The 14,134-nt window shown below is 38.2% G+C and overlaps 1 protein-coding gene across 1 annotated transcript in view; it reads left to right on the top strand.

The window, feature by feature from the left end:
- Positions 1 to 781: 781 nt before the first annotated feature.
- LOC144043420 (integrin beta-1-like) overlaps positions 782 to 14,134 on the top strand; it is a 24,936-nt gene continuing 11,583 nt past the window's right edge. The window contains exons 1-5 of the mRNA XM_077557032.1: positions 782 to 1,146; positions 9,941 to 10,007; positions 10,261 to 10,346; positions 12,103 to 12,325; positions 12,400 to 12,570. Of these exons, the coding sequence (XP_077413158.1) occupies positions 9,941 to 10,007; positions 10,261 to 10,346; positions 12,103 to 12,325; positions 12,400 to 12,570 (547 nt within the window). The 5' untranslated portion in view covers positions 782 to 1,146. The remainder of the gene's footprint in view (positions 1,147 to 9,940; positions 10,008 to 10,260; positions 10,347 to 12,102; positions 12,326 to 12,399; positions 12,571 to 14,134) is intronic.

Genomic DNA, 14,134 nt, shown 5'->3' on the forward strand with positions numbered 1-14,134 from the left:
ACCTCAAAGTTGTTTAGTGCTAGTAAAAATGATACAGACCCCCTCAGGTCATGACAAAGATTTCATTAATCTAGCTGTAAGTCAATGTTTCATTAGACAATTTACTACATCAGATAACTGATTTATATAATCCAAAGAGACTACATTGTCATTAAATGCAACACTTTTTTATTTTTATTTTATTTTATTTTAGTGTGTGCTAGGTAGGGGTTTAACGGAGTAGTTGACACATCAGCTTTGCCACTCTGAAACAAGGTTATTATAGTTTTGAAAATTTCATTATAGTTAGTTTTTATTTGGTTTTGTTTTTTAAATTTTGTTAGTTTTAATTCGTTTTCTGGGCAGCTCTGTAAAAATGCTTAGTTTTAGTTTAGTTTTTGTTAGTTTTAGTTTAGAAAAAAGTGTATTACTTGTGCGCAATATTTAAAAAACACAATTTCTGAGGGGGCTAAAGCACCGCCTAGTCCCAGTGTAGCACTGTCCCTGGATCATTAGACTCTTGAGGAGGCCAGTCTGACTGATACTTTTCAAAGAATTACAGTTTTATAAAAAAGTAATCCTAAAATTTTACTTCATAAAATACTGTTTAGAAAACACGTTGTTAGGTCGACTTTCACCGCTTGACAGGACGACTTTGCCTGCAGCAATATGGCGACAGCTCAGACGTATCGAAGCAGTGATACTTGCTTCCTCAGGTGTGTTTGTTGCAGTTGCCGCTATGTGCCGCCGTTGTAGCTGGGCGGGCGGGGTGTGTCGCTCAAGAAGAAGAAGAAGAGGTTTGTTCAGTTCAACGGTGGGGCACCTCATAAAAAAAAAAACGAAGTTGTTCCCACTTCCCAGGGAAAAAAAGGATCAGCAGTGTCTATGTCGGACCAGCCGATAAAGACGCGTCCCCGCTAGTCTATTTTGTAACTTACGATGAGTCAGTATTAGTGGGAGGACAAGACAAAAAGTCCCCCAACGCTGTGGCAAAGTTGTCCGAGTGAGAGAAGGAAATCAAGTGAAGGCTGGCATATTTTTTTTTCAAAGCTAGCCTTCGCCCCGCCACTATTCTTTCATTTCGCTTCTGTTTTTGGACTAAATAAGACATTCTCGTGGAATAATAAATGTCATCGTGAGTCTACGGGAGCTAAGTATCAGAACAAGGTAAGTTTTATTAGTAATACATTACTTTTACACACTTTGTTCACCTTTCAAAGTTCGTCTTGCCATTGCTCGACGACAAAAGATGGAATGTGTGCCTCCAGGCAACTAATTCAGGCTGTGGATGAACATTACACAGAAAATATACTTTTATAACCTTACGGATCCCTTTTTTAAAGTGAAAAATGTTGTGTTGGTTTAATCTGGTCCTCGAAAGAATGTGAGTACATTTGAATAGAAAGTAGGCCACTGTGCAGAGCAAACACCTCTTATTTGTTCACCGAGTAATTTGCTAACAGATTTGCTACCTCTTATTTTTCACTAACTTGCTTATTTAAAAGTCATTTCATTCTAATTGGCTTTCTCTATTACATTTTTCGTTATTTTATACCGTTGTATATTTGCATGTGGTTTATGGGAATCTTCCATTAAAGTGTGTGTAAAATGTACATGTATACCAGTGTTTCCCACACCATGTTAATACTTGGGTGGGCCACCCTAATAAACTGGCGACCACCCAAGAAGTTTTCAAGAAAATTTATTAAAAATGTATTAAAAAAATAAATAATATCGGGTCGCAATCAGATATACCGCATGTAATGTTAGTTTGCTGTCACTTTGTGGAAACAGCGTAGGTGTATGACTTACGGAAGTCGGAAGTCCATGGTATCTACCCCTTTAGAGCCGTTCAAGGCAAAATATCGCTAGCAGGACTGGAGAGTTGTCGTTCACGGCTAATATATCCACTGCCTTTAAAAAAAGAATAATAAAATGAGTTAATGCTTTGATGCTCGCTGATCTGAGCGTGTGGCTTGTTGGGGAAAAAAAATTTCAAGAAGAAAAAGTGAAAGACTACACAAAAAGTATATTTTTTTTATTATTAAAAAAAAGTATTTATTAAGTTCTAAAAATAAGTATTACGTTCTATCTAAAAAGTGCCTACTTTACAAGATTAAAATTGTATATATTTATTTAAAGCTACTGAACTTAGAATATTCCATTTTGAATCGCTACTGCCAAAAATGAAACTGTTACCGTTGTTCACATACACACCACGCACATTACGTCATATCCGCAGATGGGGCGCGGGAAATTCTAACCCGAATCCAGTCTGAAAACTATTGGCCAGAGGCTTGCAGGAGTACCCATTGTGAACAGCTAAGGTGTTAATCGACTAATTAGAAGGCAATTCACTCATAAGTGGTCAAATAAAAAGCTTATTGTTAAGTTATATTTGGGAAAAAAGTTCCATATTGCAACTTTACTGAAATAGTCTTTTCTGGAGGAAGATGTTTATTTTACATGGGAAATATTTATATTTAGTTTTAAGTCGTAGTTTTACTTTTTGTAGTGTAGGTAGATGTTTTAAAAAAAAAAGAAAGAAAAAAAGAAGAAGAAACCACATTTTTCTTATAACTCTTTTTTTTTTTTAACTGAATCATGTTTTCATTGTTTGTTGTAGCATAAGCATTCACATTCAGAGTCCTTGTACAAAGCCTGAAATGATCTTTGCTTTGTTTGCCTGTTACAGGGTGAACACCTGAAGTGTTAGTTTTCACTTTACTTTGTGGCTTAACTGTATCATCATTTTTAGCATTAGCATTGTGATTCTACAAATGTATGAAACACTAAGATTAGTCATAATTTGGTCGGACACTGATTTCTACGACTACTTGTACGACAGTGTTTTGCTGCAAATGCATACCATTCTGAAAAAAAACGAGAAACCTACACATTAAATAAAAAATCTTTAGTTTTGACTCTCTGCTTTATGCGTTATTTTTCATATTAGCATTCCAAGTCCACACCAATGCCATGTTTATTTGTGTTATTCCTCAGGATTTTGAATAATTACGGGTCTATTTGTGATAAGTTTGATTACAGATTTGAAGATTAAGTTGGTCCAAGAAGAAAAGATGCAATGAAACAGGCTGCCTCCATTTAGTCTGGCCAGCCCGTACTTTGTCAATACACCTTTAAGCATGTCTTTTTGACTTCCTTTTGTTCACAATGTATGCGACAAAGCATGCTTTCAACGTCTCCCGGGAGACCGCAGTGCGGTTCTGTTTTATTGTGTGTATCAAGCCGAGTGGTCCACATGGAGGTCTTGGCTCGCACTCTGCTGGTTAACCAAAATCTTCTGGTCAGACGGGACTGCAGACATCGTCGTCTTCCCTGACAAGTCGGGACTCGTCGGGCCTGCTTGGTGCCTGAAGCTTTGTTTTTTTTCCATGTTGAATTGTTCATGTTGTCTAGCAACAAATAGAAAATAACATATTTAAAAGTTAAGGTCGCAGAAAATGTGAAGGATTTGTCCTGTTGAGTGGAGACATGAGGGGATAGTGAGTCACTTCCTGAGCTACGCCTTAAACACTTTTTAAGCGGCGTATAAGAGTCCATGGGGTCATTTTGTGTTACACAATCCAAGACCACTTCATTCTCCGTCTTCCTCCTCCTCACCTAGTTGTCATCTTTGAGTCATGGATGACGACTTGTTCTTCATGAGAAGTCATAAAAGTTAAACAACAAAGGGGAATCTCTAAAGTGGAGCGCAAGATGGCCAGTTTGGTATTCATTTCAAGTAATTGTATTTGTCGCTGTGATTAACCTTTTAATCCTATCATCATAGCAGTTTTTATTGTGTTTTTTTTCTCTCTCAATGCAAAGCTCCGCTCCTCCGCTTTCAGAATTTGGTGCGAGCGCAAATGGTTCCAGAGTTACGGAGATTTGGAAAAACATGCGCCATCTCATGTCTCCTGCGTCACTCTCCTCTATGACACACTGCTTTCCCCTCCTCCACACATGAAAATCTGTCGCAATAAATCGAATTAATTCGATACATCGGCATTTAAAAAATCGAATCGTTGAAAATTTGCTAAATCGTGAAATCAAATTTTGGCTTTTGGATTATTAAAAGCTGTAGTTCTTATGTTGTTACAGTACAAATGTTTTTTTAAGTTGCATTTTTGCACAAGTGGCAGAATGCTGGATGGGTGGTTTACAAGACATGTTTACAAAAGCTACTAGGGGTGTGTCAAAAAATAGATTCTCATAAAAATCCCGATTTCTCATTTAGTACGATTCAGAATCAATTTTAAATGTCCCAAAATCCATTTTATTTAAATCATTTTATATTGTTTTGCCTTTGTCTTTGTGTGCCTTTAATTGGAGCGCTGTTCATGTTGTACCCGATTTGGCCACTTAGGGGCAGTGTGGTTCCACGCGGTCTAATACACTGTTAAATTGTAGCCACATTAGAGAGTAGAAGGAAAAAGTCACGATCAAGTTATTCCAATAAAAGTTTTTTTTTTCCAGCGTGGAGCCATTCTTTTGAGTGATAAAAGTGCCGCGAGTAGCGCGCTAATTAGCATTAGCGAGTCAGACTGGAATAGATCATTACAATTCCTTGCACATCTATAGATTGAAGCAAAAATCATTGTCAATCAAATCATTTTGAATCAAAAATTGTTCTTAATCGAAAATTAATTCTGAATCGCAGACCCAAAAATAGGAATCAAATCGAATCGAATCGTGAGACATTCAAAGATTCCCACCCCTAATAGCTACCAACTACTTCATTGTGGCATTTAAGAAAAAAAAACTATGAAAGTTAAGTTTATGTTCAAACAAATTTAAAATCCGTATACATTTGTACAGTGTACATTTTGCACAGGAATTATTTTTGACAAATGAAACCTTTAAATAAACGTTTGTTGGGTTTAATAGATTAAAATCGTAATCGTCCTGAATGTCTGTACAAATTAGCACATTATTATGAGCTTTTTTTTCTGTTGTGTTGAACAGATTCATTTTGGCCTATTACACTGCTTAGTCAGCTCACAGTTTTATTGATTGCATCACTCATGGCTGTAAGACGTAAGAAAAGAGTTTGGGATGATGTAACCACATTCATTTGTTTCTGTAACATATTTAAGGCTTTTTGTCTGGCTTGGTTGGCGCAAGCACAGACTTGATGTGGAGTACAGTATTTATGGTTTAAATGAATAATATAGGCAATTGAAAACATATTTCGTGTGAATGCATTTTATGGGAATTTTGGCTTTTCGCATTGGGGTTTGGTCCTTAAACCGCTCCAATAATGATGTTTCACTCTATTGCATGTGACTTTCTTCATCTGGTACTTGAAAGTGATGTAATCACTGGAAAATAATCAAACGTATGTGCTATTTGTCCAAGCTGAGATATCATGGAACTTGGCGTAAACGTCCACGTGACGTGACACAGCTAGCGCCACAGAAGACAAACCCAAGTTCATTATTCCAGCACAGCATCTGTAATATGGAGGTGGTTAGGTTGGAATGTATGAGCTCATCCCTGAGAGGGGGTCTGGATCTGGAGGTTTGGGATCTCCTCCATGTGACCCACTAACCCTGAGCGCTTGGCGCCTTGTTTGGTTACAAAATGGCCGCACGGCCTAGGTAGATCAGCCAATCTGAATGTTGCTTTTCGCTGTTCGTTTCCTAATGAAAACTTTAAAGAACAGACCTTAAATTGTTTTTTTTATTTTTTATGTTGACATATAAGTAATGCAAGATGCAGCTGTTGTGAAAAAAAAAGAACACGTTAGGCTCTCTTCTTTGTGCATCATGTTACAAACACACGCAGGCAAAAACTAATTGGCTGTTTGTTTTTCTTTTTTTCTCATTAATTAGCCATCGTAGAAAACTTGTATTTTATCTCAGCCTTAGTTTTATTTCCATCTAGTTTGGTCTCAATTATTATTATTTACATAATAGCTCAACTGTGTTTACATGTGTCCTAAAGAACATTATAAAACTGTTCTGATAGTCATGAGTTGACTGCAACCTGTCCTGACACAACTAAGATGCTCCTGCTTGTAGTCTGGAATGAGGAATTGCAGCTGGTCCGGGGTGTGGTTTTGATGTGGGGAATAATTGTGTAGTCGGCTAGGAGTGTTTGTTTGGTGTGAAGGGGGGGCATCTTACCAGAAGAGAAGGTGGGACCCTAATGGACTGAAAGTGGACTTGCTGAAGCAGCAGCTGGTGGTGCGCTGTCCGTCTGACCGGCTGGCGAAGCGAGAAGGGGGATGGGTGGCAAATTGTTTGGTGACCACCATCACATGACCCCCCTACTAACACCCCTTTAACAGCCATCAAAATGCTAAGGAGGAAGCTGTACATCAGCAAAGCATAACAGGATGTAGGGTGCGAAAATAGTCACATTTGTCGTAGTAGTTTGTTGTTACATGTTTAAAAAAAAAAACTGTGTTACCAGGTTGTGTATCTGAACTTGGTCTAAATTTTAGCAGGTGTGCTTTGAAGCATAACCGCAAACACACACTCACTTACTAAACATAATGGCCACCACCTTTCTCTTGTTAATTTATCAGTTTGTAATAAAAGTGAGATAAAAGTACAAATGTGAGTCATGTAGGTGAGTGTTCTTCCTCTGACATTCTCATAAAGGAGCTAGTTAATTAACAATCCAAAGAGGAAAGGCCTAACAAAGACAAGGTAGTGTAAAAACATCTAGGCTTAATGATTATCTTACACGTCTGCTACATGCTGCCAGTGCTTACTGCTTACATGTCCTCACAAGATACTGTGCCATTTTATTAATATTATTATTTTTAGTAGTATTATTATTACAGGTACAGTGTGTGTGTGTGTGTGTGTGTGTGTGTATATATATATATATATTTTTTTTTTTTTAGCTTGACGATCTGTTTGACACGAGGATAGAAATGACCCAGATTGAATTCTTCCACTTAGTGGAAACACAGTTTAAGATAAAATAACCTTTGTTAGTCCCACAATGGGGAAATTTGCATCGTTTCAACAACAATAATGGATGCAGGAAATTAAAAAATAGCATGCAAGACAAGACATTTGTACAAGATGTTTTGAGTCAATTTGTTGTGAAAAACTTTCACTTCTGTTTAAATGCTTGTGTTTGTTTCTCCGCTGTACGGGCTGTCCAAATTTTGTAATTATTTCTTTGACTCAAATTGTCAGATAACATTAATAATAATAATATAAAAAAATGTTGATTGGCTCCATTAATAGAAGACCTAATTTATGTGCTATCACTAGGAATACACGATAATATCGATGGCCAATAATTATCGGCAATTATCAACCAATTTGACGTCATACAGATAACCCAGATAATAATAATAGACTTGTCGCATTGGTCAATCTGTTGTGGTTGTGGCTTAAGTTGTGCCCAACTCCTCAACTCCTCCCCTCTCCTATGGCAGTGTCGCATATTAGTGATGTCATAATGTGCGCGACCTCGTAAAACATGAGTAACTTGTTGTCTTTAAAGCAGAGATATCATTAAAATTCAGCTTCATGGTGCTTTACACAATGTTTCAATGTACATGTTAGACTTATATTAGGACTCAAAAGTGTATTTGTATTCAAGTTAATTTTGCAAACAGTTATCGGCTTACTTATCGGTTATCGACATTGGCACTTTTTAAATTATTGCTTTATTGGTATCGGTTGAAAATAGCATGTTCGTGCATCCCTAGTTATCACACAGCGCTTGTTTTTATTGCTTGATGCTCTGTTCCATTTTAAATGCTTTATGTACATTCTTCCAACAAATACAATTTTTTACATGTGCCTTGAGCTACGAGTTTTATTTGTTTCCTAACTGTGTCGTAACTTAAAACACTCGTATTTAAAATCATCCCCATATCAATAGGGAAATAATAATAAATAATACAAATAATTGCTAATGGAAATGTCATTAATTAACCCCCTTCCCACTCTATAATAGTTTGCTTTATAAAATCCTAATTATTTAGTTTTTAACAGAACAAAATGGAATATAAATAAATAAACAGGTTGTGGATTATGATTAATTCATTATGAATCCTTCTGGTGTGTGCAACATGGCCATTGGGGGGCAGTATAATACAGCCTTGCAGTGCAGACACAAAGAAGAGTTTTACAACTATTGCAACTAGGTGAACTGCAGTAATATTAGTCTTTTTGTGTGCAGAGGATTACGATTATATGCCTGTGAGTATTGTTGTATTGTCTGTTTACATGTGCAGCTGCACTGTTTGTGTTCAGATATCAGTTACTTAAAGTGTCAGAGCAATTAGATCTAGTGTGTGACGTCACCACCACGGAGGTGCCTGGACATGGTTGTTAGTAGAGGAATGTTCTGATCACATGGTGTTGTGCTGGTGCTCTCAGAATTGTGGTTTCACGCTGCAGATTTAAGCCAGATACATGGGACACTGCACTTGGTGGACTTTCATTCAGTCTTGAGCAAAAATATCCTGTAACGCTTATAAACGCCCACTACTATGTTTAATGTACATGTTGCTAACACGACCTTTTATGAAAACATGATACATATATGTTGAAGAATTATGATATAATGACATTGTGTGGGGACTCCGCCTCCTCCAGTTTGACTGTCAAAGTCTTGTTTACATCAAGCTAAATATTAGCTTGTAGCCTAAGTCAAATCATTTTTGCATTTTATCATTATTTATTAGGAATGGGCAAGTACGGATACCAGCCTTATTTTAAGGTATCTGTACCCGTGACGGTGGCCATTTTACAATCAGGAACGAGAAATTATTGGAATAGAAAATTACCATTAATTTCATACAATTTTAAGGAAAAATACTATATTGGGATTAAAAGGTCTTTCTTTAAAAGTATCTGTCATTTTTGGATGGGAATTCTATGTACTAGTGGTATCTGTATCTAGTATTGGTGACTACTCGAGTAACAAGTTGAGTAACAAGATCGGTCTGAAAGAAAGTGCTATCGATCATCCCTATTATTTATCAAACCAAATTGAGCAATCTCGCTAGTATTGGATGTTTCCTAAAAAAAAAAAAAAACAAAGTTGTATACTGTTCACTCATTTACATTATGATAGGAATGCTATTATATGCTGCAATGTCTTTGCCAGTGTTTTACTAGTTATGTTACTACTATGCAAATAAGGAAGTAGCATCTCATATTTTTCAATATTGTGGTCATGCTGTCAGTGAGAATGTTGTTTGATGGCAATCTGGTCACATGACCGGGTGCCACAGGATGTATATGGTTAGAGGCATCTTAGCAAGTGTGCAACCAGTTTTCTTATTTGTGTCTGTACATATGAGGTGTGAATTTAACATTGAGGATGATTTTAAACAACATACAGCCTTTTGTTTCCTGTTTTAGCTCACAACTGTTAGCCTAGTGCTCCACGGGGAAGGCCATTTTGCTAGTGTGTGTCACTGGGATGGCTGAGATTCAGCCTGACCAAATATGGGCATTGTACACACTGTCTTTAGTTTTTCCTGTGGTCATTGTTTCCCTGAATTTTGTGTTGACTGATGCCAGGATAAAAGTACAAATGATAAATTGAGTCTGAACACAAACATATATTTTACTAGTTTTATTTTGGCTCATCATCATGGTGGTTCTGATGAGCTGGTAGATGATGCCAACAAACTTCAGGCTGGTGGTGCTTCGTCCTTATTTGGTCATGTTGTTCCTCTAAAGCTAATGGAGGACAATGAGGCATGATGAGCCTTTATATACTGAATCTGATACTTTTTAAAATACTTTTACACATAGTTACAGTAAATGTGATGTAAAAGGTGTTGTCCCTATTCATATGTTCTTCACTTTTTTTCTGCTAACTGTAGGTGTCTCAAAACTTTTTCACTTCCTGTAAGTGTTTGAACACCAAGTGAAAATTCCACTGCTCCACTCAATGTATGTGCCACAATACTTTTTGTTCATATATGTGAATTTAACCAAATAGATTTTTTTTATCCTGTTGTCCCCAGATGGATCCTCGCCTAATTGTGCTAGCGTTGACGTTAGCACTTCTGAGCTTTATCCGAGCGCAACAAGGTAAGACTCAGTAAAAGAAGTGTACTTCAGGAACAATAGGTGGCGGTATAACGCCTCACCTTAACAATATAATATACAATACTAGTATTTGGCCAAACGGCATCGAAATAAAGTCTTGTTTTTTAAAGTATTTCTGCTGTTCTTGGAGCATGTTGTAAAGTTTGACTTGACAGTGGAGTATTTATGAGTACAAATGGTTCGCCCATACTTACTCGCAGCTGCTTTTCACATTGTTTTTTTTTTCTTCTTTCAGAGGGAAGCGTGTGCATCAAGGCCAACGCTCAGTCGTGCGGTCAGTGCATCCAAGTGGCCGAGTCATGCGGATGGTGCACGGATGAGGTCAGTTGCTTGACTGAAAGAATTGGGTCAGCACACTAGTATGTCATCATCTCCACTAGAAACTGCTCGGGTCTTAAAACATTTAAATTTTGTGTCGTTGTCAATTTTGTGTCATCTTCCCCTGTTGGCAAGAATGGAAATGACATTAATCCGTTCCAGATTCCTCAAAAAAACAATGTTTACTTAATGAGAGAAATAGCACTAATTTAAAAAAAATTGCCCCCACCCCCCACATGCACACACACACACTTTTGCCTCAATGGATTTTGCGCTGCTCCTTATAGTGACCACCTGGGGCAGTCTGATATAGATATTGTTCATGAAGCCAGTCACTGCTCCTCAGTAATCTGGAGTTACATTCGTTTTTCTTTGCAGAGGATAAAGCATATATGCGTGAGTAGTGTGTCTACATGTTGCCTCACCACTTGTGTTCAAATATTCATTGCTTAAAGTTTTACACCATCACATAAAATGTACTTGTTGACGTCTATGACAGGGGTGTGCAAACTCCGTCCTCGAGGGCCGGAGTCCTGCAGGTTTTGGAGGTTTCCCTCTTCCAACACAAACTGATTACAATCAATTATCAGGCTTATGCAGGGCTTGCTGATGAGCTGATTATATATCAGCTGTGTTTGAGAAGGGAAACATCCAAAACCTGCAGGACTCAGGCCCTTGAGGATCGAGTGTGCCAACCCCAGGTCCATGATGTTTCAATAAAGCTGTTAGACCCAAGCTTGCAGAGGCTCCGTGGTTATTGTTTTATGCACATGGTGTAGTTCTCTTTGCATTATGTTGAGTTCTCACATCCTAGTGGTAGAGTGTCCGCCCTGAGACTGGGAGGTTGTGGGTTCAATCCCCGGCCGGGTCATACCGAAGAGTATAAAAATGGGACCCATTGCCACTATGCTTGACACTCAGCATTAAGGGTTGGAATTGGGGGTTTAGATCACCAAATGATTCCCGAGCGCGGCCCCTGCTGCTGCTCACCGCTCCCTCGGGGGATGGGTCAAATGCGGAGAACGAATTTTGAATTTAGGTGGGTGTGACCATTAGTGGTACTTTAATTGTGCACGTCTGGCAAACTATTGCTTGTTATGCTTTAAGATAAGCGGTTCGGAAGATGGATGATTTCCATTTTGACTTTTGAATTCTATTTGAGAAAAAGCAAATGCTAATGACATTATTCAAAATACATTTTAGATTTTATTTTTGCTTCACAACCAAATATATAATGTGTCTAATCTGCAACATCAGAGGGTTCTATCAGTTGTTGTTGTCATAACATGCTAGTTAGTGTGCGCTATGTCCTTGTACAAGTTCCATCTTGCCATTCAGTACAAGACAAATTCCAGCACCTTGACACTTCCACGTCAGCCATGTAAAATGGGCAGAAAGGAGAACGTAGACCTCTGCCAAGGCTCAACAATCTTGCTTTGGATTGGCACCAAATTGTTTGCTTCTTTGATTCTCAACTCTTGTATGTGCCTGAATTTTGTCATTAATCCTTTATAAGACATTATTCATCATCATGGACCATCATTCACAGATAGGCTTGCAGAGATGACATGATTCTACTTCCTTATATGACACAACACTATTTTGACTCAAGTTGTGTTTTTGGTAAAACCAACCCATGTATTTCTGCTAGTTATTAAAGAACGGGAAAAAAGTGACCAAAAGAAGTATTCTGCAAGTTTTATCCTGATCCTGATCAGACAAATGTTTACGATGATGTTGTTTTCTGTTGGCCGGTCAGGACTTCCTCTCGGTGGGCGAGTCCAAGTCTGCTCGCTGTGACGACCTGGAGTCTCTGAAGACCAGGAAGTGCAACGTGGCCAAAATCGAGAACCCTCGTGGCAGCATCGTGATCAATAAGAACAAACCAGTCACCAACCGCAAGAAGGACGAGACTGACAAGCCCAAACCTGAGCAGATCACGCAGATCCAGCCACAGAAGCTCACCCTTACCCTCAGATCAGGTATGTCTGTTTTCCGAATAGTATTTTGAAAAGGCATTTCCCGGGTGCTGATTTTGTGATGATTCACGCCGCAGGCGAGCCACAGACTTTTGATCTGAAGTTTAAGCGAGCTGAGGACTATCCCATAGACCTGTACTACTTGATGGACCTGTCCTTCTCCATGAAAGACGACCTGGACAACGTCAAGAACCTGGGCACAGACCTCATGAGGGAAATGCAGACCATCACATCAGACTTCAGGATTGGTGTGGAAAATGTCTTTCCTCGTGGCGCGTTTTCACGGAACTAGGACCTTTTGGAAGACCACTGTGTTTTTGGACCACAGGAATTATTGTCTACATTTAGTTCTGGGGTTATTTATCCATGAACCAAAAGTTCATTAGTTTAAGTTCAAGTTTAGTGGTCTAGAGCACGAACCCTTTGAGTACCATAAACTACAGGTATCAACAACTGAAAGTCCCTAGACCTTTAGGTGGAAATTGTGACTTTTCTTCTGTGTGCTGCGGCTACCAAGAAGAAATAATTCTCAGTAGAAGTTCAGCAATATTTTCAGGACCTATAGATACCAACAAGTAAAATTTCCTGCGATTATAGGCGGTTAAATGTGGTGTTAGTCCCTAGAACTTTGACTTGCACCTTCTGCTTTAGTTCCAGAAGTTACAAGTAACATGACGTTTCTTTAGGCGGGAAGATATCTTATTTTCAGGAACCACAAATATTACCAACTAAAAGGTCCTGGAACTTTAAGTGCGAAATGCAGTTTTAGTTCCTGGAATTTTAGGTGAGAAATGCACTTTTGGTTCCAGAACTACAGGAATTAAAAGTTCCTGGTATTTTATGTGGAAAATATACGTCAGTTCCAGGGAATATCAGAATTTAAAGTACTTAGTATTTTAGGTGGAAACATATTATTAGTTCTAGGAAGTGCAAGTTCCTGAAATCTAAGTTGGCTTTATAGTACCTCTTGTAGTACCAAAAACAAAAATTCCTAGAAATGTAAAGCAAAAATAATTAACCTTTACAGTAGTTTCAGTACCAACAACTAGAATTTCTTCAAATTATGGTGAAAATGCTACTTTAGTTTGAGGAACTAAACGTACCAAGAGTTGAAAGTTTTATACACTACTTACAAAAAGTTTGGGATATTTGGCTTTTAGGTGAAATTTGCCGCTACAGTGCTATCATATCATGAAAGTAGGACATTTAAGTAGAAGGATGCACTGGGGATTTCATCATCTCAAATAATTCATTGAAACAAAAGTTAACAACAATGGTGGGTACACCACAACTAAAAATGCCAACGTCTCAATAACTCGTCATGTGCCCTTAAGCATCAATTACAGCTTGGCGACAACATCTCATGCTGTTCACAAGTCGACTCATTGTCTCCTGAGGCATGGCATCCCACTCTTCTTGAAGGGCAGCCCTCAGGTTATTGAGGTTCTGGGGTGCAGAGTTTCTAGCCTCTACACGTCGACTCTGCTAATCCTAAAGGTTTTCAATAGGATTCAGGTCTGGAGAAAGTGCAGGCCATTCAATTTGAGATACCCCAGTCTCCAACACCCGCTCCCTGGTGATGTCACCTTGATGAGCTGGAGCATTGTCGTTTGTGAATTTTGTCTTTAATTTACACCTTATAGATTGTGCAAAATGTACTGAAACATTTAACTGTTGAACATGTGCATTCAAAAGCTTAGAGAAGGTCACATTAAGTTCACCTATAAAGGTTTGAATGCATTTTAGGCTCGTCCTGAAATTTCACTTGAAAGCTAAATATCCCAAACTTTTTGTGAGTAGTGTATGTGCTTT

Source organism: Vanacampus margaritifer, chromosome 2 (assembly GCF_051991255.1).
Source record: "Vanacampus margaritifer isolate UIUO_Vmar chromosome 2, RoL_Vmar_1.0, whole genome shotgun sequence".
NCBI classification, from domain to species: Eukaryota; Metazoa; Chordata; class Actinopteri; order Syngnathiformes; family Syngnathidae; genus Vanacampus; species Vanacampus margaritifer.